This window comes from Lissotriton vulgaris, chromosome 1_1 (genome assembly GCF_964263255.1).
Source record: "Lissotriton vulgaris chromosome 1_1, aLisVul1.2, whole genome shotgun sequence".
NCBI classification, from domain to species: domain Eukaryota; kingdom Metazoa; phylum Chordata; class Amphibia; order Caudata; family Salamandridae; genus Lissotriton; species Lissotriton vulgaris.
This window is the reverse complement of record NC_141685.1, coordinates 380,088,599-380,114,374: the sequence shown is the minus strand read 5'-3', so window position 1 is coordinate 380,114,374 and position 25,776 is coordinate 380,088,599. Positions and strand designations below refer to the sequence as shown.

General features: G+C 44.7%; 1 protein-coding gene across 3 annotated transcripts in view; it reads left to right on the top strand.

The window, feature by feature from the left end:
* The window catches only part of TUT4 (terminal uridylyl transferase 4), a 1,145,308-nt gene that overhangs the window by 1,060,460 nt on the left and 59,072 nt on the right, over positions 1-25,776 (top strand). For all 3 annotated transcript variants that reach the window (XM_086952445.1, XM_086952444.1, XM_086952443.1), the window contains one exon: positions 11,440-11,971. In XM_086952445.1, the coding sequence (XP_086808571.1) occupies positions 11,440-11,971 (532 nt within the window). The remainder of the gene's footprint in view (positions 1-11,439; positions 11,972-25,776) is intronic.

The window sequence follows — 25,776 nt, the reverse complement described above, 5'->3', positions numbered from 1 at the left end:
GTACCAGGTGGTTGATTGTGGTCTAAGTGCAATGTTGTTGTTGCAGTTATGTCAATGTTTGCAAATGATGAAAAATAAAATAAAAACATATATTTTTTTAAAGGTCAGTAGAAACTTGCTGAACGATTGTAACTTTTCTGTAGGCACAGTGTAATTTTTTATTTTTTTTAAACACGTTGCCATAAATCTCATTTCTTTTTGTCAATGTAAAATATGAAAAACAGCAGAGAAAGAAAAGCTGTGTTCCCTTTGTCGTTCTTTAATTGTTTCCCCTCGTCTCCTCGCTCTGGCAGCAGGCATTGTGACATCAGAACTCAACTGCAATAAGATATTACAGTTGAGTAATGATGTCATTTCTTTATAACCGGTGACTGGTGGCATCCCAAGTCGCCGATTATAAACAAATAAGAGATGGGTTTATATACAGGGTTTGTAGAATTGCATGTATTATACGTTTAATATGGTGTGTGTGTGTGTGTGTATATATATATATATATATATATCGCCAACAAAACCAGGCAACAGCCACAGTCTTTTTCACAAATGACGAAAAGCAGCCCCAAATACTGTGCTCATTCAAGGTGTTTTATTTCTCCAGCCAGCCGCCATTACGAGTTTTGCTTCCAGCGAAGCTTGATCACATGTGTATATATATACATATATATATACACACACACACACGAAGCAGAGAACTTTGGGTAGTTCTCAAGTTTCGGTGGAAATCAGCTCCTGTTAGAGCACTCTCAACACCAGCGACAATCTAGATCTGCTCACCTCAAATGTCTGCTTTTCCATCAAAGTCTTTAAGCATAGGATAAGCACAGTGCCATCCATGCCAAGATAGAAAGGGACAAAGTCTTTTGCCATTTCTACAGAAAAGTCTTTAAGCCTATGTAGGAGAGTAGGGTCTGCAATCCTATGGTCACCCCAGATTTTTGCTTTTTGCTTCACTGGTTTACGACTTTACCTGGCTGTGGGCCTGCTAATCAGACCCACAGCCTAGCTGTTCTCTCTCTAAATTGAAATCCATGTACTTTAGGTGCATTTACCAATTGGTATTGGGTCACTCTTGTAAGTCCTTGTACAGTGTACCATAGGTACCCAAGGCATAAGTGAACCCAAGGCCTACCAGGGGCGGCAGCATGTATTATGCCACCCCTGGCTGGCCATCCAAATCTGACACAACTGGCTGATCAATCAGCTGGGGCAAGGTGGTGTAATCACCCTTTGCTTTAGATATAGTATACCTATATCTAAACCTAAAATGGACACATATACTCCTATAAGTCAATCCTATGGCAGGCCTTAACAATCCTGGAGGCAGAGTGCTTGGAATTATGTGAGATAGTGCTCTGGCATGAGCTGAGCCTGTCTGCAGCTTTCGGAACCAAGTCCTTTAGCTGTTTCCATGATAACGCTATACCATATACTCTTAAGTGCATTATAACCTTGCGGTTATTGCTAACTTTGGCATAGCATTATCAAAACATGTCGAGTAAGGTGTCATACGAATTGGAATACTACCCCCTCGCCAGTTCTGGCGACGGGGTAGCATTCCACCCTTTTAGAGGGACACGACATGTATGTAACTGTGAACCCCGGTTAAAGTTAACTCGAGCCTCAGCATCACAAAATGGATGCTGACACCCCAGACACAAGTCTGACCTCCTCCTGCTGGGAGTCCGTCAGGCGAGGGAGGCTTGGACAAAGGGTTTCCTGCCTTGGGAGGTGCTAGCACCACCCCAGACAGGATTTTGTGTATTAGGTAGGACAGGCCTGAAAGGAATGAGACATGCCTCGGGCACACAAGGTGCCCTGTGCATACCCCGGTTCAAACCAGTTGCTGGGGCACTCCAGTCCCAACTCTGGCGCGAAACCGGACAAAGGATAGGGGGTGTAACCACCCCCCTTCCTGGTCCCACCCATAGGAGGGACCTAGTCATAGTACAGCCCCCTTTAGGAGAATAAAGGTAGGAGATGGTCCCATTCCAAATTAGATTATCCTGATTTGAAACTCTACAAGAAGAAACTCTGGACTTCGACGTTCTGCTCCACAGAAGACTGAAGAAATCTCCCTTGTGGGCAAGGAGTGTCCACCCTGCACAAGCAGGCACCATCAAGCGTTCCAGCGGTTCATTTTGTTGTCTTCCCAAGTGGGTCCAGACTTCAGAGCCCGACGAGACCCGGACTCCCAGACCTCTCCGACCTCTACCTACATCTGCAGCACAGCTGAGATCCGTGGGTGCGACGAGACACGTGGGACCGGCCATCTTGGAGAAACTGCACTTCGCTTCCAGCACGACTTCAGAGGCATCCTCTAGGAAGTGCTTTGGGGATTGAGAAGCCCCAGCCCCGAGCAGCTCCTGCACAGAAGATCAGCGCTCCAGCATCCACGAGATCTGCGTGGGGCCCTTTTGCTTGATTACTGCTCGACGCGTTGTCTGGCCACTTGCCGTCTAGCTAGTGGCCTCCTAGACGACGATCCTTGAAATCCACACCGCTGGTCTGGTTGCTCCAGACTGGCTCCTGCTTCCCTGCAAAAGAGAAGCACCCCGGATCCTCCTGGTCCGCACCAGACGCCTTTTCCACTCACTGCGTGGGTTGCCTTTGCCAAGGCCTGTTGACGCCGAATCCGGATCCAACACTGCCGACAGTGAGAGCCTGCGTGGGACAGCTCGTGCCTCCATCCTGGTCGTCGAAGACACCACCTGGTCCACGTGGCTGCAGAGTCAAGCGTCCGCTCTTCACCTGATCGCGACAACAGCAGCTGGTTCCTTCCTGGTTCCACTCCAGTCACTGGCTAGTGACTGTGAACATTGTCCCCTCTGCTTTCAGGTCTTCATCTTCCTTGATCCACCCTTGGATCACTCCACACATCTTCCATCTGGCCGCCTGCAGCATCTTTTCTTCTTTTTTTAAAATTGTTTTTATTGATTTCTTTGCAAACAAATCAGATTATCTCATTGTACAACATAATTTCAAAAACATGATAAATAAAATCAGATTCTCCAATAGAAAGATCAGGAATGTAAAGATAGAGAAAAGAATAACGAGAAGGGGAAAATAACCTTTGGCATAGTTACTTTAAAAAAAAAACTTTTATCAGTTCAATTCCCCTTGAATCCATTGTTGTATCGGAGTCCAGATTTTCATCCCTAATTGTTTCCTTTTTCGCCCTTTTGTTGAATAGATTGCGAGTTCAAAATCAAATTTGGCTAGTAGGCGAGCCCTCCACATAGAGAAAGAAGGTGGTTCGGGACTAATCCATTCTTGGGTGATACATGCGCGAAATTCAGACATCATAATAAAAATCAAAGACATATACTCTTTTTCTATGGAGTCTGATGAAAGTCCAAATAAGATCAATTCAGGAGTGAGAATTATTGTTCTCTCTAATATGATCTGAATAAATTTCTGAATTTCTGATAATAAAACGGATAACTTAGTACAAGAAAAAAACATGTGTTGCGTCTGCTCCTATCAGAGTACAACGATTACAACAAATACCAACAGTAACTCCCCATTTCTTGACTTTAGCGGGTGTATAATAAAGATCAAACATAACCATACAATGTTGGGTTCGAGATTGCCCAGTAAATAAAATAGCATTGGCTAGTTCAATCGATTCTTTCATCAAAACATCATTCACTCCTAATTTTACAACCCATTTCTGTTGAAACACAGATAAATCATCCGGAAGATACGTCATAAGTAAATTATAAAAATAACCAATTTTTCTTTTAGAGTAAAGACTATCTATCAGTAAAATCTTTTGAAAACCTTGACGATCATTAGAAGATAGCGAATTTAAGAAACTATAAATCTGTAAATATTTGAAATAATCATGGGTTGTGAGTTTAAATTTAAGTTGAAGTTCATAAAAAGTGATTATACGATTCTCTAGCCATAAATCACCCAAGTAGAAAATACCATTATTTCTCTATCTATTCATCACGGAGTCTCTGAATATGGGGGGGAAACAGTGTGGTGAATTTAGAGGAGTATATCGCAACAATTTTGGAATCCCAACCAGTCTCCTTATAATTTTCCATGTTTTATATGCTGCTGTTATGACCTTAAATTTCGTTTTTTTGAAATAGCTTGGTTCTATTATTTTTAAAAAATAGCCTCGAGCTTCAGTACCTAGTGCAAATTCATATATCGATAGAGTATGTGCTAATGATAACGGGGCTTTATGCCCTACAATTAAAGGGGAAATAAATTATAATACGGCTGCTAGATAATAGAATTGAAAATGTGGGATGGCCCATCCTCCTCTAGACCTTGGTAGAATCATTTTTTTATAAGCTCTGCGAATACCTTTGAATCCCCATAAAAATCTTCCTGACATTTTTTCTAATTGTTTGAAAAAATCGAACGGAAATTCAAGTGTCACTGTTCTAAATAAATATAACATTTTTGGCAGGATTAACATTTTTAAAACGTTATTCCTACTGTGTAATGATAAGTATAAATGATCAATTCGTTCCAGAGTGGTGTTAGCTTTTTTCAAGATTGAAGTATAGTTAAGTTTGGGTGTATTAGAAATTGGAGTGGTTAATTTAATTCCCAAATAGGTTGCTTCAGAAACTATATTAATTCTAGGCTGGGGATTTTGACCAACAAAAAGTATTTGTGTTTTAGATACATTTAATTTGTATCCTGAAAAGGAACCAAAAGTTACTGCCAATTCTTCAATCTTGGAAAAAGCTTTTTCGATGTTTTTGGTTACTACTAAGACGTCATCTGCATATGCGAGAGCCCTGTAACTGACTCCTGCCACCTCCACCGGGATTATGTCCTCTTCCTGGTTTAGTTGATTAAGGAAAATATCAATGTAAATGGCAAAAAGAAGTGGTGAGGATGGGCATCCTTGACGCGTTCCTCGTCGAATAGGAAATGGAGCAGATTTATTAGCCCGTAATTTAACGCATGATATCGGATTTTGATAAAGACCTTTCAAAGCTGTTATTATACCTGGACCAAATGCCTTCATATAAAGTAAATCCCAAAGATAAGGCCAGGCCACCCTATCGAATGCCTTTTCGGCATCCAATAGGGTGATCCCGATTGAAGTATTCGTGCCTTCGGCCCAATCCATCAAAGCGATGATTCTACGAATATGATCTGCTGTATCTCTATTTGGAATGAATCCATGCTGCCATCAGGAAACAATTGTAGATATTATTTTTGATAGTTGAGAGGCAAGTATTTTAGAATATACCTTACTATCAATATTTATTAATGATATTGGTCTATATGATGCAAGATTCAAAGGATCCTTATCCTTTTTAAGAAATGTCATAATTACAGAGTATGCCCAAGAAGCTAGTGGTAGACCTTTTTGTGCCTCGCAAAAGGTAGTGAGCATATCTTGTTTTATTATAATCCTAAATGTTTTGTAAAATTGCAGTGGAATGCCATCAGATCCCATAGCCTTCCCTGTTGCTAGTGACAATATTGCTTTTTTAATTTCCTCCCATGTCATTTCTGCTTCTAAAACTGACTTTTGATCACTAGAGAGCGATGGTAAAAAAATGTGATCTTCCGGAATTCATAAAGAAGTCTGAGGAGTAAGATACATTGTTATATTGATATAATTTAAGGTAGAACTGACGAAAAACTTCTAAAATTAATTCAGGTTTATTATGTATCTGCCCAGTGCCATCCTGTATTGAGTCTATGGTGTTAAAAACTTCTTTCTGTCTAATTCTCTTAGCAAGGATTTTTCCTGAGTTTTCGCCCATCTCATAAATCTGAGATCGAAAAGTTACCATCTGTTCCGCCAATTTAACTGCAAAGGTTTCATATAACTTCGCTTTATAAATGGCTAGATTAGTTGCAATGTCATTTGTTGGCTGTGTTAGGGCGATTGCTGTTGCCAATTTCTTCTCCCAATCCAGAACATTTTTGTAGCTAAAATCTAATTTTTGACAAATAATTTTTTGTTTCTTAATAACGTATGATAGTGATTCTCCACGTATCCCTGCTTTGAATGCGTCCCAGACATTCTGGACAGAAGCCGTTCCCCTGTTAATATCAAAAAATCTTTTATCCATTCTGCCATTATTTTTAAATATTCAGGATCAGCTAACAGTTTACGATCAAATGTCCAGATTCTGACTTAGGATGTTGAGATCATATTAGTTTTAACTTCGATCAATATTGGATTATGGTCCGAAATTATACGTGGATATGTCTCAAATTTAGTATCCTCAAGTAATGCCATTTTAATAAAAAAGTAATCTAAGCATACAAACTTCCTGTGTGGCGAGGAGAAGAATGTAAACCCGGGTGCCAGAGGATTTTTTTCATGAGCTACATCTGATAGGCCATAATCCATTATCATGGAACAGAGAGCTTTAAACAATTTTTTTTTCCACCTTGATAAATAATATCATTGCGTATATTCATATTGGGTTCTATATTCAGATTTAAATCTCTGCATAGTATTAGAGAGGGAGACCAATCAGCTAATTCTAAATTTAGAAAATTCAGGATACCTGGATCGTCTACGTTTGGGGCATATACTGAACAGATAGTCCATAATTTATTATTAATTCTAATTTCAGTAATTGCCCATCTACCATATTGATCCGCCTTACTCCGAATAGAATTTCCTAAGCCTCTCCTAATTAAGATTGCCACTCCTTTTGTAGTTGTTTCTTGGCGTGTGCATACCACTATATTCAGGCCCAAATCCTTATACATCTGCCTATCATTCCACGTAATGTGTGATTCTTGGATACATAGAATGTCAATTTTCATAGTCTGGATAATTTGTGCAGCAATCCCCCTTTGTTTTTTATTATTTAACCCACAAATATTCCAAGAACATATTCGTAATTTCTCCATCTAAACAGTTATGTATCATTGTAGCATACATATCTTTCAGAAAAATGTATCAATGTATAAGAAATCCAGTTGAGAATCAGATAAATCTCTACCCTCAAGCAATGATTAATATGTATCGAATTATACTGTTTAGTGAGAGAACAGAAGAAAAAACAAAAGATAATCAAAAAACTCAAAGTAGTACTTTTTCTGATTTTGTTTGCACCTCCCCCACTCCCCCTTCCAAACCCACCCCACCCCGAGCTCAGCCCGAGCCGGCCCACCACCCCACCCCCCAACAACCCCAACAAAACGGGGCAAAGGGACTTGCCAGTCCCTAACGTTGATGGCATGATAAGCGCGGAGTGGTTCACGTCAATGGCTCTATTCTACAATTATTTGTTCTATATTTAGAACCAGTATACAGTTAGACAAAAATAATATCACCACATCAGTCAAGTAAAGATACTGGTTAAACTAGTGAGAATAGAGCACGATAGAAAAACAGGAAAGCTTTATCAAATAATACCAAGAGCTCCATTCTCTAAGATTAAATCATGGAACATTTTTAAAGCAAGAACCACTACAATAATCATCTGGAAAGTAGGCATATCAGAATGAAGCTAACCACTCTTTAGCTGCCCCCTCTGAAGTTAGAAAATAAGAGCGTTCTTTGTATACTATTTTGAGTTTGGCAGGATTCAAGAGAAAAGCTTGGGCACCCTTAGCTTGGAATAAAGGTATAAGCTGACGTAACTGCTAACGCAACTGAACAGTGACGTGACAGTAGTCTGGGCGCACAAAAAATTCCAAGCCTTTTCCCTTGCACTTCCTATTAGGCCTAGCTAGATGATAGAGGGCCTCTCTAGCCAAAAAATTATTTAAAGAAATCAAAATTCGCTCGAGGTTTTAGAATGGAGTCTTGTCGAACATTTTTCTGAAATGGGAATCTATGGGCTCTCTGTATTTCAATCTCCCATTTCCAGTGGGTTAGTTCTGGGAAGGCCTCTGTGAATATTTCAATTACAAATTGTCGAGGATTTGTCCCCTCATTTCCTTCTGGTATTCCTAAAATTCGGAGATTGTTCCGGCGTGATCTGTTTTCCAAATCCACAAGCTTCCAATTAATTTCTTCCTTTAACCCTTCCATTGCCAATATTTGATTCTTTTGCTGAGTCATGGAGTCTTCAATTACTGATATCCTACTTTCTGTCTCTGTTACTCTTGCAATAGTTTCATTAGATGCCTTCACCTCTTTTCTTAAATTATTTTGTAGTTTTCGTACTGCTCCCTGTGTACGTAGATTTTCTGCTCTTGTTTCTTCTCTATGATGGAGCATAACCTGATATAGAACATCTAATGTAATCACAGGAGTCTCTGATCCCTCTGAAATGGCTTTAGACGTTTCAGGTAACATTGATGTAGAAGGAGAGGGGTACACATTGCTACCTTGCATAGTGATATTTGAGGTTTCCTCGCCCCCCCAGTCCGGCCTATTTGGGGATTCTTCGGGGTCCGATTCCTCCGCGTTGCTCATATAGTCTTGCCCAGGTGTGTCACTTAGGTCCAGGTCACTGATTTACACTAAATATATCCTCAATTACACCAGGAGGATTGGCTCTGTTCCATCGACCTTCAAGACGCATACTTTCATATTCCAATCGCCAGAAAGCATGAAAGTTATTGAGGTTCATAGTGGGGCAAGACCACTATCAGCACCAAGTACTTCGATTATGTCTCAAGTCAGCACCCAGAACTTTCTCCAAGTACATGGCAGTGGTAGCTGCCCATCTCGGGAAGCACAAAATATTTGTCTACCCATACCAAGACGATTGATTAATCAAGGCATCAACGTCTCGGGTAGCTCAGCTTCGCTACAACTGGACTTGGAATCTTCTTAGAAGGTTAGGCCTTGATGTTAACCTTACAAAGTCACCGTCTGTCCTGGTTCAGACCTCACATTATCTGGGAGCCTACATCGACACAATACAAGCAAGGGTGTGCCCTTCAGAGGAGAGACACTTATCGGTCTTTCAGAATTGTTGCTCTCTCGTGACAGCTTCCCATCCAATGGTGAGAGCAGTATCCTCTCTCCTCCGCTCCATGGCCTCTTGTGTCTTCCTCACACAGAACGCCTGTCTCCAAATGCGACCTCTGCAGGGATGTCTAGTAGACCAGTGGGATCAGCTGGCAGGCAAATGGGAAGACAGGCTAGAACTATCCCGTCTTACGAAAAAGCCTTGAAATGGTGGTGCTCTCCAACTAACCTGCTTCGAAGGATGCGTTTTCATCAGTAGGTCTCTTCTCAAACAATAGTGACGGATGCGTCACTGCTGGTATGGGAAGCCCACACGGATCACCTCCAAATTCCGGGAAAGTAGTCAAAGAGATAGACGACATATCATATCAATATCCTTGAGCTATGCGCAGTCCATCTAGCACTGAAGGCGTTTTATCAGTCATTCAAATACCATTTCCTGCTTGTCCATACAATCAACCACCATGTACTACCTCAGCAGGGAGGGGTGAGGTCCAGGCCTGTCACACGAGGCCCATGCTACCTGGAAATGGCTCATAGCCAGGGACCTAATGCTCATGCAAGTGGGTTTTCCACAACGATGTTGTACAAAACATCTCTCAATTATGGGGCACCCCAGCCATCAACTTGTTCGCCATCGCAAAATGCAGAGGCTTCGCCACAAGGTACTTCCAACCAGGGACGCTGGGGTATGCCCTATGAATAAACTGGTCCTGCAGATTTCTTTATGTATTTCCGCTGATTCACCTGATTGCATCACTCCTCCTCAGCTTTGCCACTCGATGATCCTAATAGCTCCGGAATGATCATGTCAATGGTGGTTCACGGACCTCCTTCACTGGTCTGTTCATCCACATCTTAAGCAGACCTGCTAACGAACTTCGGAGTCACAGTCTTTCCTCTTTGAGTTTGGTGACATACCTCCTGAGTTAATGAAGTGCGGACACTTGAATCTGCTGCAGAACTGTATGGATGTCCTCAAAGAGGCTAGGCGGCCTTCCACCCTTTCTGCATATGCCTTCCAGTGGAAGAGATTTTGTTTTTGGTGTTTCTCTAGGAACGTGGACCCTACATCTTGCCAGGAAGATGTAATTCTTCCATTCTTATTACATGTGTTAAAATCGGGCTTGCAATTCTCTTCTATAAAGGTTCACCTGGCAGCCCTTACCACCTGCAGAAAATGTCCTTAACAAACCTTTTCTTCTTAAAATTTCTGCAATAAAGGATTTTCTAGAAAGGTTGAAGAAGGTTTACTGCCCACTAGCGTCCTTCAACTCCCCGGGAACTGAACATAGTACTCTCTTGTCTTATGCAGGATACCTTGATTCTATTCACAAAGACTCCCTGCAACACCTTTCTTGGAAGACTGCTTTCCTTGTTGCAATAAAATAGCTTGCACCGTTTGCTAGAATGGAAGACTGCATATGGTTTGGAAGAACCAAATGCTTGAATTTCGCTAAGTGGTTATGAGAAATCACCCAAATTTCTCCCTAAGGTTATTTCGGATTTCCATGTTAATCACATCATATTATTACCAGCGTTCTTTCAGAATCCCTCTACTCCAGCTGAAAGAACTCTTCATTCTCTGGAGAGTTTTGAAATTTTGTCTCAATAAGACATGAGACATCCCCAGATCAAGCCAATTGTTTATCAACTAGGGTTCGATCTCTTGCGATGAGCCACTTCCAAGCAATCGATCTCCCAATGGATAGTTTTCTGTAGCTTATTGTGCTTTTAAAAAGCTAGCAAGGCACTTTCAGCTTAAGCCCACTCCTCAAGAGGCAAAGCATCTATAGCTGCTTTATTGAGGAATATCCCTATCCCAGATATTTGCAAATATTTGAGGTCCTCACACTACATGTTTGGATGGTGGAGGGCATACTTGGTAGTCGGAAAGTAACAATACAGTTTTTCTTTGTTTTCTTCTTTTATTTCAATGTTAGATAGAAATAAATAGAAAGTGTATCATACAGCTTTTCTTATTTACGTATTATTTTTCAAAACATTTGGGTTAGTGGCCTTTATTATAGTTATTAAAAAATACTGTTACAAGTGTGTTTGGGGAATCTATTCTATGTGTAAGAATTCAAAGATGTCCATGATGGAGAACTAGGTTTACAGGAAGGTAAATTCTCCTTATCCACAAAGCTATACAATTTTACATCAGCAAAAATATAGATCACATAGGTATTGTTCCATGACAGTGGTGTAAAGGGAGAGCTTGAGATTACTTAATAATATTTTGATCATCCTTCCAGATGTTTTGTTCTTTTCTTAGAGAGACTTATTTCATTAAAAATTACCTGATTTGCATTAATTTAAACGAATTGCACAATTTGGAATAAAAAATGTACTCTAAAGAGGCAAGAGAAAAAAACCAAGCACTGAATATACCAAATCGCGGAATTGTTAGACTAGCAAATGGAGACAAAAACAAAACTTGATTCCAGGTGACGTTGTGTTTTACTTCGTTTTCTAAATGTTCTGTGTCTGATCATTGTAAATTGAGAAGAAGTTCAAAATAGATCAAAATCAGAACTAATTATAAATATTTTTTTTTTTAACAGTCTGACACCCATCAACCATCGTATTCTCCACAGCCTCAACCACAGCCGTTTGCACAAAATTCTTCACCATCAGCCTCTGTTAACGCAACTCAGTCACAGCAAACCATATCCCAGCAGAAACATGTTCAACAACAACCGACTGTGCAACAATCCAACCAGGTTCAGCTGCCTGTATTCAACTTTCCTCACTCACCTCCTGGTCAGTATTCTGCCTTGCACAACCTGGGATTACTTCCAATGCACCACCCCCATCAAATTCAGCTTTCTAAAACCTCGTGGCCTGCTCATGGGCCTGTGATTCACTCTTCACCAAGCACCCCTCCTCACTCTTCTGGTGTCACTTTTTCTCTGAGATCGGGCAGCAGTATTTCTTCAACTCACCAGAGCAATGTAAGCTTGAATGATCCTAGCATTATCTTTGCGCAACCTGCTACTACTGCAATAAGAATACCTAATTCTTCTCGTGAGGGACACTGGCAAAACTCAATGATAACAAATGCACGGGTGAGCAATGGCACTGTGGGGAATTCAGGTAATTCTTATTTCTACTAAATATTTCACATAATGATGATTTCACTCAATGGAAAAAAAAACTCGAAGCATTTGTGTATGCTTGATTCTAGGGGTATAAGGTAAATTCCATACAATAATGTTAAAGAAATATTCACTGTCTGCACGGGTATGTTTTTTCATTGCCATTTGTGGAGCACACACATTAATTTCAGTGGTTGTTTTGTTTTGTTGCTTCTTTGTCTCCAAATATATATTGCAGCCTCAAGGATTTTGAGCATCTTGGCTGATTATTACCTAATTCAGCATACTGATTATTAGCTAATTCAGCATACTGAATTAAAAAGATAATGGTTCTGTCCCCTATGCCCCTGGAGTTATTCGTACACAGTGTTAGATCTTTTGATTTCATTGCATGCTTGTTATCAACAGTAATACAGATATGTGGCAGCACATTGCATACATTAAGTAATAAAATATGGCTAATCTGACCCTTTTCCCAAAATCATCCTAACATTTGATCTAGGAGCAATGAACATATTCATATGCTTGTAATAATGGAAACATTAATTTGTATGACACTCTTTTTAGGTCTTGACCTAAAGCATTGCTTTAGCAATGCTTGTTTGTCGAGATTTCTAGTAAGCGGTCCGAAAAGTCTGCCAAAACGGCGGATTAGCCACAGTTCATGAGACCTATGCGTGTGCACAAACCAGGCACGTCACAAACCACCATTTGTCTGTGCCTCGCATCAGACTTCAAAGGAATACGCTCCCGCCCCGCCACAGCAATGCCGAGAGCTTGTTTTTTTAATCCTCCTTTTGATAAGATCAGCCGCTGCCGCTCCCCGGGAAAGTTTGCTCGAGCGGTCTCCTTCACTAATCCCCACCTCTCGGTCTTGTCTGTCTCACCTACCTCCAATCAATTACGGTGTCAAATGCCTATTCTGTGCCTCGCATCAGACTTCAAAGGCTGCCGCTCCCCCCCTCCCATCAGACTTCAAAGGAATGCGTTCCCGCCCCACCCCCGCCACAATGCTGAGAGCTTGTTTTCTAGTGAGATCAGTGAGTAACTCTTATTAAATATATATAGCATTGCACTATTTCTCCTGCTTCGCGCAGCGCTGCAGATTTTCACGCAGCACTGCGTTGCATGCATTAGAAAATCTGGTCCTCATTCTCTTTCCACGGGCAGAAACATCATTCTGCCCCTTCCGCCATTCATTCCTTTGCCGAAAATATACTACTTAAGTGTTTCTGTCTTTCCACTGTACTCGAGGTTTCATCCAGACGGGCTCTCCTTGCATAAATAATTACCTGATGCTCGCTTTCATCGCTTCACATATGTGTGGAATTACCCTCTACCTCTTCCCTGCTCTTTTTAGCATTTAAGAACTTTGTAAAGTGCAGGTGTAAAGGAATTAATGGAACCCGCTAGTGCCTTGTTCAACAAAAATCATTTCAATGCGCCCCAACACAAGGTTCTTTCTGTAGCCCTCACTGTTGCTTTATTTTTCAGTTTCATTCAGTAAACAAAAAAAAGAAAAAAATTACAGATACATGAAGTCAGGCTTTTTATCATGTACTGTCTTACTAAATGAAACTTCAGATGTTGAACACGTTTACATGCCTACTTTGTAAATGGCCACAAACAAAAGTTCAGCAAAAACACGTCTACTCCACCCTCCAACTCCACCCTCCAACTCCACCCTCCAACTCCACCCTCCAACTCCACCCTCCAACTCCCCCCTCCAACTCCACCCTCCAACTCCACCCTCCAACTCCACCCTCCAACTCCACCCTCCAACTCCATCCGCCAACCCCACCCTCCAACTCCACCCTCCAACTCCACCCTCCAACTCCACCCTCCAACTCCACCCTCCAACTCCAACCTCCACCTCCACCCTCCAACTCCACCTCCAGACTTCAACTCCACCCTTCAAGTCCACCTCCACCCTTCAAGTCCACCTCCACCATCCAACTCCACCCTCCAACTCCACCCTCCAACCCCACCCTCCAACCCCACCCTTCAACGCCACCTCCATCCTCCATCCTCCAACTCCATCCTCCAACTCCATCCTCCAACTCCATCCTCCAACTCCATCCTCCAACTCCATCCTCCAACTCCAACTCCACACTCCAACTCCACACTCCAACTCCACACTCCAACTCCACCCTCCAACTCCACCTCCACCCTCCAACTCCAACTCCACCTCCACCCTCCAACTCCACCCTCCATCATTCAGGGGCACACCACCACATCACTCAGGGGCACACCACCACATCACTCAGGGGCACACCACCACATCACTCAGGGGCACACCACCACATCACTCAGGGGCACACCACCACATCACTTCAACTCCACCTCCACCCTTCAAGTCCACCTCCACCCTTGAAGTCCACCTCCAACCTCCAACTCCACCCTCCAACACCACCCTCCAACTCCACCCCCACCCTCCAACCCCACCCTCCAACTCCACCCCCACCCTCCAACCCCACCCTCCAACGCCACCCGTCAACGCCACCTCCATCCTCCAACTCCATCCTCCAACTCCATCCTCCAACTCCACCCTCCAACTCCACCTCCTCCCTCCAACTCCACCCTCCAACTCCACCTCCACCCTTCAAGTCCAACTCCACCCTCCAACTCCACCCTCCAACTCCAACTCCACCCTTCAACTCCAACTCCACCCTTCAACTCCAACTCCATCCTCCAACTCCAACTCCATCCTCCAACTCCAACTCCACCCTCCAACTCCACCCTCCAACTCCAACTCCACCCTCCAACTCCAACTCCACCTCCACCCTCCATCCCTCAGGGGCACCACCACATTACTCAGGGGCACACCACCACATCACTCAGGGGCACACCACCACATCACTCGGGGACACCACCACATCACTCAGGGACACCACCACATCACTCGGGGACACCACCACATCACTCGGGGACACCACCACATCACTCGGGGACACCACCACATCACTCGGGGACACCACCACATCACTCGGGGACACCACCACATCACTCGGGGACACCACCACATCACTCGGGGACACCACCACATCACTCTGGAACACCACCACATCACTCAGGGGCCAATAGGACTCGCATTAGGAAAGGGTAAGCTATTGGCTTTGTGAATAACAATGCTATTAATTTATATATTTTCCAAGCCAACACATATTAAAATAATGTGTCATTTACCATACCAATAGCTCACACTTTCCTAATGCGAGACCTATTGCATTGCAAATGCTTGTTGAATTGTGTGACTCTCCCTGTAGTATCCATATATTTCTGTTTAAGTGGTAGCATTCTCCATTGCACCATTCCACTGACACATTTGGCCCTGTTTGGAGGTAGTATAAGAAGCTTAACTCTGGAAGACAAACACTTAACTGCAAATGCAATTTAATTTTGTTTATTATTTCCACAAGTGTCCGAGTTGCTTGGGGGCTTAAGCCACATTGGCAAAGCTCTGTGCGTGAAACTGCACTGCTGACCGTAGTAGTTCCAAATTGTGGATGATACATATGTTGATACACGTTTTATTAAACCAGTTTATCAAATTTGTATTGAAGAGCTGTAAACAGAATTGTAGGTTTGATTACATTAAAAAATACTTATTTTGCTAGCAAGGTCACAATAAAACAAGAACATTAGAAACGAGCAGTACTACAAAAAAGGAATGAAGCAGTCTTATCGAAGTGTTTTATTCTAGTTCTAAGGGCTCATTCTCCAATGGTTCAAAGGAATCTTCCCCAAACCACAGAGACCAGATATCACTACTTAAAACAAGACTGGCCCTTGTTTGTATCACCCTATAGTATAACTGTCAGTGGCACACCATGGGTAAAGACACCCCATCAGACATAATTTCATCAAGAGAGAGTCTCACAAATTATAAAAGTCAGTCATTCCTTACAGTCTTGTGGCCAAAACGGCCTACCAGTCACTTCTTTTTGGCATAAGTGGTTGAGTTGAATCTTTGCTCTGCGCCTTCAAACATGGATATTGCCAATCTCACTAAAGGGGCTCAGTTCTAGATCCAGCCATCTAAAAGTGTAACCCAGCTCTAGCTAAGAATTGTTGTTTAACTGCACTACTAGATCTCATTGCAAACTTTCAGTGCATTTCTTATTGAAAGAGTCAGAAACGTGGGTAGCAGAGGCAGACTTCATTCTGTGTTACTATGCTTCACTTATATTACAATGAGAAGCATATGATAATATCCTAACCTTGTCCTTAATGGTCCAAACACCTGTCTACACCATCAAGGCTCCTCTTTTCTCCATAGACGTGGATAGATTAGAGGATTCCGCCATCATTATTATCCAGGCACCCTCCAGGACACGTACACCGAGACATATGCTAGAGTGAAATTGGAGCACAATCTAATGATGACAGAAACAATTTACTCCAATCAGGGGTGGCTATTAACACCTCTATCTGACAGAGACTTCTAGCTGCATATTGCTTACCTTAGAATTTTACACAGGGTCGGACGGGATCCAGAAATTTTTCGTGAGCAGTACCCATGCAGATGAGTAGGTGGCATTGTTTGACTCCCCGTGGTGCCGTTGGCGTCATCTGCACTGGAAATGTTTGTGGTGGCTTCAAACCCTGCTGCACCTGTTCGTAACAGAGGTCAATGACAGACCAACAACTTGTATGCCTCCGATGCCTTGAGCGGGACCACAACCCGAAGACGTGCCCCAGCTGCTGCTCCATGCACCCAAAGGCCTTTAGGTAGAAATCTTTCAAGGTTCCACGTGCGACGCTGTGACGATCGAGGTCTTGGTTGATAAGAGGTACTGGGAGTGATTGCATAGCCTGAGGTCGTCGTCGCACTTCAACTTCACTTCATCCGTCGACCAACGAAAAGAGGGAGCATCGCCACTGGGAGCCTGGCTCCACAGTTGAGCCTGGGTCAGCTGTGCGCGTTTCCGACTTTCAGGGAGATGAAACGAACCCTGCCCAGATATTAAAACCATAAAAGCACAAAAGACAATAAAAACAATCCTTTCAGCGGCATACCAGAGTACAAGAACTTAAATAAGCAAATATGCAAATGCGAAGCCACGGTACAACAATATATGGGCACAGTATATTACCACTCTAGAAGTTCGAAAGGGTCAAACGTACAAGCCAGACATTGCAAAGTGCATAGTGCCGGGAGTCATAAGATTACATACAATACCACAATAATAAAAAGAATTGATCAAGGACACAATAAATCGCCACTCTTGGAATCGTAGGGGGTCAGACCCAAAAGCCAGACATTACAAAGTGCGTAGTGCTGGGAACGGTAGGTGTAACAGAACCGGATTAATCCCAGGTGGTCCTGAGCCTTATAGCAGACTTAAAAAAATTAAGTACGTTAAAAAACAGTGCTGCCCTTTAGCATTTGTAAAAAAAAAAAAAGCGGGTCACACTAGCCTACAATTTGCTTTTTTCAGAACCGGAATTAAAAAAGACTTCCTAGGGGGTATCATAAAAACTGCTAAACATCATAAAATGTTCAATATGTTCTGAGGATTTTATGTTCTGAGGATTTTACGTCGCAACCTAAGGACTGAAGTATTTTACCCTTGTTTTGTCCTCTAGGATGGGCTAAAAGGAGATGAAAAAGGTCAAACCTGAACCTAGTCAGTAAAAATCTATCATATGAATTTATAAAGCCCATTAGATGTGGCTCCTCCAGCTGGGTGGTTCTTAACATGATAAAATGGCGAACACTGGGCTTCAGAAGCTCCTTCCCTTCCCTAGCCACCATCTGATGTCAAAGAAGGCCACCTTGATGGAGTTTAATTCCGTCTTGTTGACCAGGTCCAGGTTAGTAAAGAGGTCTCCTCTCCCCATACTCGTTAGACTTCCTTCGATGTATTTAAACCACAGTATGCAAGGTCTATGGCCAAACAATCTTTTAAAATTGCTTTATTTAGCGTAATGCTATTAAATCAGAGCTATAGGTCATGCCAAGCTCCTCATGTACCTCGAAGGAGGGAGTACACTGGGGGACAGATAAGTTGTCTCATGCACTTGTTTTCCACCGTTTGGAGATCATCTGAATTGTTGTACCCCCAGATTTTGCTGCCATTAAGTGCCTTGGTAGTCCCTATCCCCTACCAGTTGTTTCCCTAATCTAGAGGCAAAATTAAATATAGCGTGCCAGGCCCCCATTTTAATTTAGCATCAAATAAAAACCCCCAGATAGTACAAGACACTCGACTTAGGGATCTATGACGACCCTATCTTAAAGGTGTAAGGTCTGCTACTACGGGCCCCCACTTGCATAATGTAGGACTTAGAATTGTTGACCTTGAAGTCCAATTCCCCCATAAAGTGAATAAGAGTTTAAAAGGGTTTGCAGGCCCCGGTCGGTCCTGGCCATTAAAACCGCGCTGTCTGCGAACAGCAAAACTGTGAGTCCTCGCTGTCCCACCTGAGAAAAATCCACCTTAGTCTCCAGTAAGGTCTTTTTCAAATTATTGGTATAGATGTTAAATAGAAAAGGGCCAAGATACAACCCTGGCGGACACCACTCCGTATAGGGAAGGTGTGTGAGACCTTCTGATCGCCTGAATAGCGCACAGTCGCATTACTTTCCCTGTGTAAATCTTGTAAGAATAAAATGATGCCTCTGCTCACCCCAATAGATAACAGAATGCGCCACAGCTTGCTTCTGTTCACACAATCAAATGCGAAAGAGAGATCCATAAATGCCCAAAAAATTGTAGCAGAGCGTGCAACTGTATATTTATTCATTAGCATGAAGAGATTCAGGCATTGGTCTAACGTTGTGTGACCAGGGCGGAAACCACTATTATACGTCCACCAAGATGTTGTTTTCACCAGCCCATGTATAGCAGGATCCTTCCAACAACTTTGACCACTGAATATAGTAGGGAAATCGGCCTATACAGTGTGTTTTATCTCTATTCCTCTTTTTAAACACTGGCACGATAATGGAGGTGAGACCGGGGGACAGATCCTAACAACCACATTTATAACCGGGGTAAGAACTGAAACCCAGAAATCTAGGTGGGACATCTAGAGGCCAGGGGGGATTCCATCCAGGCGGGGGCCTCGTTGCGGGCCATACCACGTATTCCCCGCCTCACTTCGCCCTCCGAAACAAACAGTGCTAATTTTCCATTACCTATCCCCGGTAGGTTGCCCTGGATAGTGAAACCCCCAAACATACCCTCGAAGTGGCTGACCCAATCATTCCCTGTAATGTGGGCGTTCAAAGCATTGGATGTGTCCCCCCCCCCAATCCCATCTTCCAGTAATGGGCTATTGACAATACTCCAAAATGTAGTGCTGCTGTTGCTAGTGCTAGCTTCCATGAGCTTGCTCCAGGCATCCTCCTTCAAGGCTTCCTTACGGGTAAGCAGAGCCACTTTATACTGCTTTCTATATGTTCTAATGAAATCATTATTTCTAGGATTGACATGCAGTGTGTTTTAAGTCTCCTGGCCTCTAAAGAACAACCTGAGTCAAACCACTGCGGTCCCCTGTCGTGATGGCTTTTAGATGATGGGACCGATAATTGGTTGGCGATAACATAAGAGATGGATTCAAAAGCTTTAACAACTTTCTTGTCTGACTGAGAATGGGCCGTCAGTCAAATCTGAATCTCATTCAGGCAATTAGCTTGAAGTGACTCAAGAAAGGAGTCGGGAATGATTTCTGTCCATTTCAGTGTACTTCCCCCATCACTTGTACCCTGTGCAACACCACCCCCACTCCCCTTCTTCATGCTCAAAACAGGCCATCTGGCTCTAAGGCACAGTGGGTTGTGGTTGCTAAACATTCTTGCTTTAATGCTAAAATCAGCTATTAGATAAAAAAGAGGGGTAGAATCAAAAATGTAATCAATAAACGTATTACCACCTTTGCCCCTTAAACGTGGGAATGATGGGCCTCTGCTCCAGATCCAATTTGCCCATAGCTTATTTGAGGTCAAAGTCACATGTTAAGTTCTTTAAAGTGTCCCCCTGACTGATATGTTCAAGATGCACTGAGGGATAACTGGGACAACCTGAACCCCCCGTGCTTTGCGATATTAAGCCCTCGAAAGGGTGAATATTTAAATCTCCCACCATAACGATGTTAGAAGTGTGGCGGGTAGAACTGTTGAAGTGTGTGGCCAGACACGTTCTATTACTCACTTCGGTAGAGACGAGGTAACATTATAAAAATTCAGGAGCAATAAACTTCTAGGTCCTAAAGAAATTTACAAGGCCTGCAGACACGGGTTGTTAGTGTTCAATTCAACGATAGCCCCTTTTAACCATAATGAGACATAAACAGTAAGAACCCCCCTTGGCTCTACCCACCCTTGAAGGGATTGCAGGTACTGTGAATCACTTGTACCCTTCCAACGGAGGGAAATTATTGGTAACCCCGGGTCTCTTGTAAACCAATAAGGTCAAACAGTTTAACAAAGCAACATCACTCTGTTACTGACAACTTGCTAGCCAAGCCAGCTATGTTCCAGGATATAAGATTACAAAAGTTGGAGTCCCTGGGGTAAGGTCCGTGAACAGTATCGTCCAACTGGTGCCAGGGAGCAAATTGCGGTGACAAAGCTATAGGGAACATAGTTATGGGTTCTGGATGTCAATCACAAGTATCAAGATTCCCTAGGGGAGCGAAAGAGTTGAAAACTTGGACCGATGCGGGGCCTGAAAGCATTTCTGTGAGGCTGTATGTGAGCGTTTCATAGGGGGGGTTGGAGTTAAAGCCAGGGGCGGCGGTCTATAAAAGAAGCCCTGGGGAAGCGCCATATGGAAGGAAACCGGGCCCGTTGTGGAACAGTCATTGGCAGGATGAAGAATTTGCTGTGCCAAGTGCGGCTGTTTGAAATTGATTATTACACAGTCACCACTGCAACTCTTTTTTGACCCTCCTATCAAGGCCACCCTCCGGACCATGATGATGTTATTCTCCACTCTGATTCCCAGGCACGCGTTTTTGTTCAACCAGTGCAAAACTTTATTTTTTAGCTGGTAAAAATCTTTGGTGGAACCAGGCTTTAGCACTGGTACATTACCCAGGACCACAATGTACGGTGTTGTTTCGGGTAGGAAGTAAATTATAGTTGAGCCCTGGGCTTGCACACTGAAATCCCTTATTGAGGAGGGGCTGGTCCCTCCAGCTCCACACCCTCCTATGGTGGAAGTTGGTACTTTGGCAACAGCTGCTTTGGGGTGCGCCGCCGCATGGGGTCCTTCCTTTATCGGCAATGGCGGAGGCGGGGTTGGCCTTAACGAAGGAAAAGTAGATGAGATAATAGGCTTCTGCAATTGAGGGTGAGTCGGATATACCCCGCCTTGCATCTTCGCGGTGCCATACTGATCTGCGTCTTTATGACTCCCATAGACCTCTTTAGCCATATGATCGATGGGGTCTATGATGCTAGACTTTTTGTTAAATTGGACCCAATAAGAAATGTCCCTTTCAATTGCTGCCAGGCTATGCTTGATTGGATCCAGTTTGGAGTCCAACCCCTCAAGGATGGAACCCACACAGACGTCCAACATAGTTACAATCTCGTCTTTCATGGGTGGTGCTACACCCGAGCTAAAGAAAATGAGGCTATCCAAACGTTTTGCCTTGGACCCCAGCAAAGTGCACTTACGCTTAGTCCCAGGCCCTGGCCCTCTCCTAAACATCTCATCTCCTTCAGTCTGGCATGGGGTGGAGAAATTTACAAAAGACACGCCAGAAGCCGTTGCATTAACTGATACAGTTCGCCCCCCACACGCCCCCCCCCCAACTACTTTTGGGGTCTTTGGCCCTATCATGCTCCCAACCCAGTCTTGAGGGGGGTGCTAGGGATGCGTGGGGTACCTCCATGTCCAGTAGACTCAAAACGGGGGCCTGACCGGGTACCAAGCTGGGGCTACAAGGATCCAAATGGCTAGCGGCAGCCTGTGAGTCACCAACTTGATCTCCTTATCTAGAACCCAACAGCTCCCTGCAAAAAGCAGTACATGGTCGTGTTAGTTGGTGCCACCTAAACAACTGCTGCTGTTACGTTTGCCCATAGAACCAGGTGGGGTAGAAGAAGCCCCTCAGAGTAAACAGAGGGCTCTGCGGCACAGTAGACGCAAGGAGGAGTCCTTGTAACACAGACCTTTCAAATCCACCAGACTAGCAGCTTGTCTCAAACGATATAGGAGCCACCAAGTACCTGCAAGTTGACTGGGTGGTCAGACACACATATACCCTGGCCCAGGTTAGAAAGAAAAAGCACTTACCATCCCAGGGTATCCAAGGTCTCCCCTCTCTGTGGGATGACTGTACATGAATGTGCTGAGGAGGTCCTGGGGTGCATTCATGGTGCAACACCAAGAAGGAGGGCCCAATTCTGCCTCCTCCTCCTGGCTCTGACGGGCGCAAGACGGGCCCAGGCTTTGCCCAGGCGTGTCCCGCGCTGCGGGAGACGGCTGCTGGATTTGGGTGCTCCTGCGCCGGATCTGACGATCCGCCGGCCAATGTGAGACCGGTGCTGGCTGGGAGTCGTGGTCAACCCTGCGGCTGCTGCTACAAACCGCTGTCCCTTCGGGCACTGTAGGTTTAGGAGGGTCCCCTATTGGGTACCCCACGGATCCACAGATAGATCTGCATCGGAACCGGTCATGCCACCTTGACCTTGCCTGACGTCTATCCAGAGGCCAGTGGCACCATCCCTGACTCCAGCATTGAGCCAGATGGGCGTCATCAGGCGCCAGCTGGAGCCATGCCTTCCCGGCTGGACCTTGAACCCTATTCTTATGGGCTAGGACTCGGGGAGTATTAGGAGTGGCTGCTGGACCCTGAGGAATACTAGCCTTATAAAGACCAAGTGGACTGGTGTGAGGATGTAGGTGGAGTCAGTGGACTGGATACGCCTCCAGATACTGCCATTCTTTCTCCCCCTACTGTGGCTACGGAGGACTGAGCTTCCTTTGCAGTGGTGGAGCAAACGGCAGCTGAGGTCCTCGACCGTAGCTTGCTGTTGGTGGCAGTCAAGACTAATGTCTTTATGGACATACTTTAGATGAGAGTGTCCCCATCAGAACCGCTTCTCCCTTTCAGTGAGGCATTTCACTGAAATCCTATTTGGGACTTGGTCCAAGCCCGGCACAGGGGCTCCTGTTAACAGGACGATTTCTCCGCTGCCACTACCACACTCTAGGGGACCCAAATTTCCTCACCCAAAACCTTACCCCGGAGAGCATGGTGGTTCAAGCCTCAATGTCCCATGTAAATTCAGACTCATTCCCTACTGCACCCTCGGACACAAGATCCAAGAGCCTGATAAGTCTTAGTAAGAAGATGTTTTCTTCCCCCAGCCTGGCACTGCAGTCTGTGAACACTGCCTGCCTTTTGGGACGCTTTTCCTATGCCCTGTGAGATACGGTTGCACAGGTGCTGCAAACCGGCCCAGAGAAGGCCGGGCCGTGCTCTCTCAGCCTGTTGCTGATGGAAGGGATGCCGTTTAGTTCACCATCTGATTTGAACTACTCACCACTGACTCACTATGCAGAGCGGTTTCATTGACAGTGGCCCTGAGACTCCATACCTGGTTGAGGACGACTGGCTTTTCTGGGAGTGTCCAGTCCTCAATCATAGATATGCCCTTTGATGTCTCCCATCTCTTTTGGAGACCAGGCAGATTCGGCGCTGCAGTGCTTTAAGGACAGCAAGGTTATGGCCAGGTCTTGGGCCTTTCTATGGCACCTCGTCACCCTCAATCTGCCTTTCACTCCACGGAAGGGGCATACAACCACGCCTTTACCCACCCATCTACTGCGGCCTGCCACCTTTCCAGCCTCTGCGTGGCCGCCACCAACCCCCGCGGATGCAGCCTTCAAACCCTCCTAGTATGTCTGTTTACCATCATGGGCAGCCAGTGGGCAGCAGGATTCGCCATCACTTGTTCTACTGGCAGTCCGAAACATCAGACAAGTGGGTTTTGCAGATTGTCTGGAGGGGCTACTCCCTCCCCTTCAAAACTACCCCTCCCTTCATGCCACCTACCTATGAAAGGCTGACGGAGTACCACCTATCTCTTCTCCTCCAGGAAGAGACAGCTTTTGTGGCCAAAGGAGCCATAGAAAGAGTGCAGAAGTCAGTGCCAGCGGGCTCAGCATCAGATGAATCTCTCTGACATGGTACAGATCTTGGAGGGAACTGCACAGGACCTGCAGTGGTGACTTAAGAACCGAGATTGGGTCAGCAGCAGACCCCTCTCCCTTCCCCAACCATATCTGACTACAGTGGCAAATGCATCACTCCTGGGATTGGGCGGCCATCTGGGAGACATGAAGATCAGAGGACTCTTGTGTCCGGTGGAATGCAGACTTCAATTGAACCTGTTGGAGCTCCATGTGACCACTTGGCATGGAAAGCCTTTCAATCATCCATCTAGGGAAGGCTAATGCAAGTGTCCACAGACCACACCACCGTCATGTGGTACTGCAGCAAGCAGGGTGAGATGGGGTAGTTGACCCTTTGTCAAGAGGTCCTGCATCTCTGGAACAGCAGGGCATATCCCTGGTGGTTCAAGGTTTGGCAGGTTTACTGAACGCCAGAGCGGGTACACTCAACTGAAGATGCCTAGCAGATCACAAATGTCATCTCCATCCAGAGTTAGTGCAAGGTCTCTTTCAGCAGGGGGAGAGCTTTTGTTAGATCTGTTCGCCTCCGAGAACTTGCCATTTCAGCAACTCTGCGCACTGTAGTTTCCAAGGTGGCTCTCGCTCAGAGACGATTTTCATCTCGAGTGGAGCTCAGCGTTCCGGATTGCCTTTTCACCTATACCACTAATACCGAGAGTTCTCAAGAAGATTATGAACGACTGGGCTCTTGCTGCTCCGGATTGGGCATGGAGAGTCTGGTATCCCAAGCTGTTGAGCATATCTATCGGTCCCTCGATCAGGGTGTCCATTCAGGAGGCTCTTCTGTCACAGCAGCAGGGGCGGGTTCTCCAACCAAACCTATCCGCACGGCACCTTCTTATGTGGAGATTGAGCAGTGACAGTTGATAGCTTTCGACCTTCTGCTTAAAGTCTATAACTTTATCTTTGCAACCAGGGGTCCCTTTACCAGGTCATTGTATGCCTGCCATTGGGCAAAATTTGTGGCATGGTGTACAGAAAGACACATTGATCCCCTTTCTGCCCCCTTTTCTTAGGTTCTCCTGTTCGTTTTTTCCCTTGCCCAGCAGGGCTCTGCTCTGGGCACTGTGAAGCGTATATATGTGTGTATGTTTCTGCTTTTCTTCGCTTGCCTCACCCAATCTTCTCTTTTCCAATACCCTATTGTACATAAGTTTGTTTTGAAAGGTTTTCAACATATCTTTCCTTTCACTCCTTTCGCTATGCCCCAGTGGGACCTCAATCTCGTCCTCACTTTCCTTATGCGCACTCCCTTTGAGCCTCAGGCTCCTCACCATCAAGATGACCATCCTCATGACAATAACATCTGCCCAGAAGGTCAGTGAGCTTTAGGCCCTGTCATCTAAGCGTCCTTATCTGAACATCTACCCAGACAAACTGGTGCTTCGTATGGGAGCTTACTGTCTCCTGAAAGTGGTCACTCCGTATCACGTGGGCCAAACCATCGCTCTGCCTACTTTTTACACTCCGCCTCATCCCTCCAAGGAAGAGGAGTGACTTCACCATCTGAAAGAAACAGGTTATTATTAGATTCCTTACCTTAAAATATCCCCAGGCGTCAGACTGGATCCAGAAACTTTTGCGTAACAGTACCCTTGCGCGTCGGTAGGCGTCGTCTGCGGCTCCGCGTTCAGCGTCGTTGGCG